General features: G+C 34.5%; 1 protein-coding gene across 1 annotated transcript; it reads right to left on the bottom strand.

Moving 5' to 3' along the window:
• Nucleotides 1–1,303: 1,303 nt before the first annotated feature.
• Nucleotides 1,304–7,470, bottom strand: LOC102595463 (probable ADP-ribosylation factor GTPase-activating protein AGD14). The gene is made up of 13 exons (XM_006356595.2): nt 7,351–7,470; nt 6,104–6,165; nt 5,875–5,962; nt 5,736–5,797; nt 5,570–5,666; nt 4,846–5,268; nt 3,751–4,233; nt 3,260–3,406; nt 3,071–3,175; nt 2,904–2,987; nt 2,271–2,388; nt 2,059–2,104; nt 1,304–1,867 (listed from the first exon to the last, which is right to left on the bottom strand). The coding sequence occupies exons 1-13, from the start codon at nt 7,456–7,458 to the stop codon at nt 1,729–1,731; spliced, it is 1,962 nt and encodes a 653-aa protein (XP_006356657.1). The 5' UTR covers nt 7,459–7,470; the 3' UTR covers nt 1,304–1,728.
• Nucleotides 7,471–7,688: the final 218 nt, after the last annotated feature.

Genomic DNA, 7,688 nt, shown 5'->3' with positions numbered 1-7,688 from the left:
TATGAAGCTAAATGATTAAATAGTCAATTTGCTTAATGTGTACTCTTAAGAACTTCCTTCAAACTTACTAAGTAAAATTACCAGCTTACCTTTCATGTATTTCACGAATTACTTGTTTGTTTCTTTTGTATTATAAAAGATCAATATTCTCTTTTTAATTGTTCAAGGTTACACTTGACATTAAAATAAAATAAAATGAGACCAATGAATTAAAAAGGATTTCTAAATATGGTATTCGATTCATATTATTTGTCTTTTAATATTTTTATATGTATTTTAAGAAAAATAGTTAATATCCTAATCATAAGAGTATTTGTTTTTTTTTCTCCTTAAACATTTCAATTGATGAACACTCTACTAACCAGAACAATAAATGTAGATTAATTTGGGTTGGAGTTGGGGGTTTACTATAAATGATTTCTTGTTCTTCTAAAATTACTACTTGTCAAATATTTTGGAATAAACACAATGTGTCAAAACAGCTAATATTTGGAGTCTAGGATGAAATAACATATTTCTTGGACTAAAAGAGTTGGTCAATTTTGCTCTTATATGCCATAAGTAATTGAATTTTGAAAGAGAGAAAGAAAAGGGTGTGTATCGGTTGGTTTGATTTGATTTTGAAGTTTATCAATTATTGATTTATAAATATGTTAAATAGTTATAGAGCTATTAAGATATTGACTTATTGGTTATCGATTTATTGTTTAGCAGTCGTTATCAGTTTAACCGTTAAGATTTAACATTAAAAAATCATTAAAAATCACTTAGAAACAAGACGATAAACCAAATGAACCATGCACATCAGTTGGCATATTGCATCTTGCTCAAATACAAATATAAATACAGACATATTGTAGAATAATCAAAAGTTTGAGATAACCAGAATTAAGAATATGAAACTAAATTATAAGACAAGGACTTTATATACCGAATGACACAAATGTAATTTGTTAATTTGCTATCGGCTTATCGATTAATCCGTTAAGAGAAATCCTCAAACCATTAAGAACCGATAACCCAATAGCAAAAAACATCAAACCATTACCGGAACCACTAGACCAATAATTTTTTTCGGTTCAAATTATAGGTTTCAGTTCGTTTTTGAACAACCATACTTTAGCATGTTGACTTTGATTTGGCAAAGTATTTTTATCGTTGTGGTAGGATGAATATGATTTGTTAATCAAAATTATTAAGTTTCGATCCCTGAGAATGGAAACAAAAAAATGCAAAATAATTGGCTTGTAACGAGTTCAAATACTTTTATGTTTCTCAACAAGAACATCTTGATCACCAAATTGAAAAAAATTACAGGACAAGTGCAAAAAAGACCAATGTACATACATCCAGTTATACACATTTTCCCAAATTCAAATGCAGTTTTAATCTTGGATTCGCCTCTAGTTGATATATGTAGAGGCGGATCTACAATATGTGTTACAGGTTCAGCCAAACGTAGTAGCTTTGACCCAACCCCATCCACTTAATACGTATAAACAATCTAATCCTGAACCAGTAAGCAAAAAAGAATTGTGAGTTCAGGACGACCATAAACTTAAAATCTTGAATCCGCCTCTGAATATATACAACTACTAGCAATACACTTTTAACCAGAATGACTGAAACTAACTTCTCCTAAGAAGATATACATGTGTGTGGGATACAAGAAACTGGAACACAAGTGAAGTTTTGTGTATATATATATGTTTGATGTTGCTTTTTCGACTATCCAAATGGATTTCCTCCTACAGATGAAAAACTGTTTGATCTTGCTGGCGCGTAAAATGCATCATTGGACTGTTGAAGAGGATTTAAGGAAGCAAAGGCGGAATCATCTTTGCCAAAGCTAGTATTCCCTTGTGGACTGTGATGAAAGATTGAAATGCTAGTTAATTCACATGATAAGAACTAATACCGCGAACTCTTTATCCGGTTAAAGGATCTCAGGAAACAACTGATTCATGGTTAATCTATGTTCAAATTGCACGAAAAAAACATATCAAAAGCATGTGGTCTAAGATTGAGAAAGCCAAAAATATTGAACAGAAACATTACTTGGCAAGGGCCACGTTGTTGGGAATTTGTTGCCCTGCATATGCCCCTGCAACATTAGCAAAAGATAAGATCAAATGTCATCACGAACGGAGAGTTGAAAAGTCCATATTGGTATATATTGAACTATATGATCATCTCCTCTAAAAACTTAAGCAGTCAGAGAGAGCACATTCGTTTACTTGATTTCTAATGTCATAAGAAGTTGATCTTACCTCCAGAAATGGTCATCCCATAGTTAGTTGTCTGTGGAGGCATATGCATTGCCAAAGCATAAGGCTGAGGCTGTACATTTGTTGGTAGTGCTGCTTGCATAGGTAACATTGAAGGAAACTAAAAAAAGAAGTAACTTTTTCAAGTTAGAGTGAAATGAAATTAGAACGTTCGATCTATTGGTATCTAGTAGGTACATATCCCACAGTGTTATGAAAAGCTTGTTAGCTTCGTTAGGAGTAACTAAATACGTCCAGAGGTTAATAACCTTGGTGAGCATGTAAATGATTGGAAGACATACGGGAATCATCTCAGTACTTCCATTCTAAGAGATATATAATTCACTGTTTTCTTTCCTTTTCATTTCCGTGCTGTGAATAGAGTTTTTCGTGAACAAATCCAGTTTAGGGTGTTATACAAGTTATAGAATTAACCATTTTTGTAATACAACTTACAACTTATAGAGTTAACCTGAACTGGATTTGTATTATTGTGTTATACAACTTATAGAGTAAACCATTTTTGGTACCATTTTGTTCAAAAGTAGCAATTCATATTCCAAAAAATAGTACTGAACACACCGGGTTTGAACAAGACTTGCGGATTATCATTAGTTCACAATTAACTCAACGTACCTCTGGGGCTTGAACTTGAGGGCCATCGTGACCAATATCGAATGGATTTCTTGTTTTTGCTGAGTTTGGAGGAGCTGAAATTGCCTGTAATCAGCAATTCATTTTATGTTAGAACATCAACTTATTCCATGGTTCAAATTTTGGTAGAGTTTTAAAATGTGATTTACCATTACAGACGGATGGTATTGCATGCCATACGCCATTCCATGAGGGGGAAACTGCCAACCTGGAACAGCTGCAGCAAGTGGAGGATAGCTCGATGTGAAAAGGTCCTGTATCAAAATTATCCCCATTTAACACTCTTTTTTGGCGATATCGACCTACTTAAGATGCTTAGAATCCAGTTTGAAAGTTACCATTGGGAGTTCTTTTCTTCCAATAGTAATTGGATCATTTGATGGACTAGTATTTAGAGCTGTCATAGAGGCAGCTTGAGATGGTTGAAGAGATGATGGATTCGTAGGCGGTGCTTCAGCATTTCCTGTAGGTTGCAAAGTACTTTTCTGCCAATAAGCACGAGAAACAGAATCAGTTGCATCAAGCCTCGTTTCAAATACTGAAGTTCCGTATTTACAAATACTAAACTTCAGCATTTGAAATACTGGTGAAATATTGAAAAACTTGTTTTAAGGAGCATTTCAGGTGAAATAACGCTTTCCCAAGACAAAATTTCAACCTTTTTTCTAGTGAAATTCATATCCAAACACAACGTCAACTTCCAAATATTGTTTTTCAACTTCAACCAAATATTGTTTGGACATCTAGTTATGCCTACTTTTTAAATGTCTTGGAAAATTTTGCATCATTTGTAATGCATAATTAGAGAAACTTCACAAACTTTTCTCACCTGACCATATGCAACTCCAAATGATGCAGTACTTTGTTGAACATTGGGGCAATTGATCCCCACAGGCACTGCAGAATGCTGATTATGAATCGGTATCGCTGTGGAATCATTAGGTCTGGGAAACGCTAGAGTACTCTCGAACGAAGCCATGGGAGGTCCAAAACTACTTGAAACTACAGGGGAAGCTCCAGCTGATTGAGTGGCATTGGATGAAGCTACAGTTCCAACTGGTGTAGTTTCAGTAGCAGCTGGAATTTCTGTCGACGCAACTGGTGGAGTTGTCATGTCAATAAACAAAGATTCCAGTAAATCCATACTGGAAACCTTAGCTGCTGAAGAAGGTGGAGTTGTAGCATTGAAGGTCTCTTTAGGTAGATCTGTTTCTGTTTGTTGTGTTTGTTGCTGAGGCTGAGGTTCAGTTTCCCAATCAATTAAGCTATCAATATTGGCGACCGCTGCCTTTTCCTTTTCCTTTTCCATTTTCTGAAATTAAGAATTTTATAGATCATGTAACATTGATATGGAAACCACTTCCCATTTATCGAAAACCCAAGCGGAAATCAAGCTTAGAGAATAGTGATCTTATTCAATAACAGATATATAAGACTAAAATTCATCATTTTACTTGAGAAAAGAACTGCATGGATAATGATAAATAAGATACATGTATATGACAATAACTATTGAATTGTGTGTGGCGACACAAGGAAAGAACAAGACATTTAAGATACATTGTTATAACAAGATTGCATAGTTATACTAAGTACTCTAGTTGTCGAGAATTTTACAGGACTAAATACTCTAGTTGTTGTTTTTTTCAAAAACATCTACTCTCTCTGTCAAATTTTATATGCTAATGTTTCACTAGACACAAAATTTAAGAAAGACGGACTTTTAGCGCATACTAAAAGTATTCTTGAAACTCGTGGTCTTAAACATACCATAACACTTCTATAACTACAATAGCATGTCATTAAGGGTAAACTGAGAAGTCTAACGTTAAGGAGTTTTCAAATATAGAAAGATGCTACTTTTTTCTTGTAAAAACTACAAAGGGAAGTGTCACAAGTAACTTGAAATGATCACAAATCTCACCTCATCATTAGCAGAGCTTTCACGAGTAACCCCGCCTGCACTTTGTTTAGGAGACTCACCAACCTCTAGTGGTATAACTTTATCACCCAAGATGTCTTTGATCGAATGTATTTTGGGAGAACTAGCAGGCGAGTTACTTCTACGCTCTGATTTTGAGAATATATGATATTGATATCGCTTAACATCACTACTTCCATCATCTCGGAACCTGTCATCAACTATTTCAAAGCGCGTTGATAAGCTCCTCTCCCTGTTAGACCTCGCACCTTGGTTGTAATTACGGGGACTTCTTCTATCCTCGATATTGGAATATGATCTTAAGTTCATATCATCACTCCTTCTTGGACTGTATGTTTCAGACGAACATCTATCAGCATCTCCAGCTCCGGAACTGTACATTTCCTTGTAGTCATCTTTAAAACTCTGCGGAATACAAAACATAAGTGTCTGCAGAGGAGTAGGAAAGCTATATGTACAAATCCACAACAGATTGTGTTCTTCAAGTCACACGTTGCTATATACCACATCGTTTCAAACGAAGTTTTACTATAACATTACTCTAAAAACCGGTATGGAATTGATTCAATTATGGAATCATGAATAGTCATTGATTAGGCTGATGTATAAACACCATAATCTATAGTATTTTCTGATCAAAAAGCACTATAATACATTATCAACTGCAGGATCGATCTAGCATGAAATGTTTTTGGTGGACACTTACCGTTTTCACTACAGGAAGCTTCTCGCTGCCCCTCTCACCTGTATATTTCCGGTCCACATACACATGCTTTATAAACTCCCGAAGTCTGTAAAGATCACTGTTATGCAAAAACAACATTAGTATTGTGCCACATTACCGGGAATAACTTTCTAGAAAGAAAAATTACCTGGGATCTGGATATGAATTACGATACGTATCCCATGTATTGAAGTAGATTTCCTTAGCTCGCTAAAAAATGAGAAGTGAATTAGCCTATGATCCAAGAATGATTTAAAAGTAAACTTTGGCGAAATGTGCGCGCATACCTCATTACCTCCAGCTTCCAGAGCACTAACTTCTTCTTCACTAAATCTAGCCATGGACACAGATTTCACCCTATGTGTGAATTCACGGCTGAAAAATCATTTCAACGAAAAAATAAATCATCAAATCCAGAGAATCAAACAGAAAATAATTTATCCTGTTTACATAACAATAAAACGCGGTTTATATAACTCCAGAGTACACATGAAGGGAAGATTAGATGATACTCACTGCACTGCGCTGCAACGTGTGCAGACAAATGTCCAGAAAGTTGTGCAAATGTATTGTGGCCCCTGCTAGGAACAAAAGATGCAACAAAAATGTTCATCAGATCACTCGAAAATAAACAAAGACAGACACATTTAAGATTGAGGAGCTAATGTAGCATATGTAATAGAAATTGTCCCTCTGATCACTCGAAAACAAAGTTAAATACAAATATCGGTTGATAAGGGGATCTGAGTTGAGCCTTACTGCCATTTTCTCCTACAAATATACAAATAGCAAGCCTTCCATTGCATGTAGATGGAACTTTGTGCGCAAATAAGTATTTTTCTCAATCAGCTATATGAATCCTAACTAACCATATCGCGCTAATTAAGCTCATTTGTGTCCAATACTATACAAATATATAATAAAATAACAATAAGAACATAAAATTTTGCCATGACTAAAGGACTTCTAGAGAAAAGAACCTAAACTCGACTTACTAATGTGACTAAAACTTAATCACAATGATAGTATCAGGCTATATATACTATCAGTTTCTTCCATTGTGCCCTATTCCCAGTGGCGTAGCCACATGGTGGTCAGGGTATCCAATTGGACACCCTTCGTCGGAAAAAAATACAGTATATTCAAGTAAAATGATACACGAAACGATTAAATAACATATTTTGGACACCCTTAACATAACAAGCTGTTATAGCCCAGTGGTTTCACCTCCTTGGAATGAGGAAGTGCTCGTATGTTCGATTCTCACTAGTTCTACTCTTTGAAAAGAGCTTTTGTTGTGCTATTTATGGACACATTTTGTGAAATTCCTGGCTCCGCCACTGCCTATTCCAACGTTGAACCCCAAGGGAAAATCACGTGAAACTTCTAGTACTCTTCCTAAGTGCGAATTTCAATTTCACTTGTCGAGTTCTCAGGTTCAGTTGAACTCATTACTTTCATCTCGAACTACGTATACATATGCGAATTTCAATTTCACTTGTTGATTTTTTGGGTTCAACTAAACTCATTACTTTCATCTCGTACTACATATACATATGCAAATTTCAATTTCACTTGTCATTTCTCAGGTTCAACTGAATTCATTACTTTTATCTCGAACTACATACACATATTCAACACCAATTTTAAAATATATATAATGAACCTAACTGACTCTAGATTTTAGATTCGTAAATTGCTACGCAGGGCACCACATAAATAAATCAAAGAAAGGAACAATTTGAAAGGGTAGGGTTACATACCAAACAATTGCAATTGATACATCTCCTGTTGTGTTGAAGCTTTAAAAGACCACGAATTATCTTTTCTATCTTTTCCTCTCCTTTCATTTTTTTGAACATTTTATTCATCTCCAACCTTTTTTCCCAATTACCTGTTTTATTTTAAGAAGAAAAAAAAATACTACAACAAAAATTATCAAACTTAATGATAAAAAAACATGTTATGTATAAAAAAGAAACATGTTATTAATTAAATCAGCAGATTAAGAAAATATTACCTGATAAAATGTTAACTATTTAATTAATGATTGAAGGGAAATTGTTGGAGATCTAGGAGAACAGGCAAAAAATATGTTAAA

Source organism: Solanum tuberosum, unplaced genomic scaffold, assembly GCF_000226075.1.
Source record: "Solanum tuberosum cultivar DM 1-3 516 R44 unplaced genomic scaffold, SolTub_3.0 scf00225, whole genome shotgun sequence".
Lineage (NCBI taxonomy): Eukaryota > Viridiplantae > Streptophyta > Magnoliopsida > Solanales > Solanaceae > Solanum > Solanum tuberosum.
This window is presented reverse-complemented; position numbering and strand designations above follow the sequence as displayed.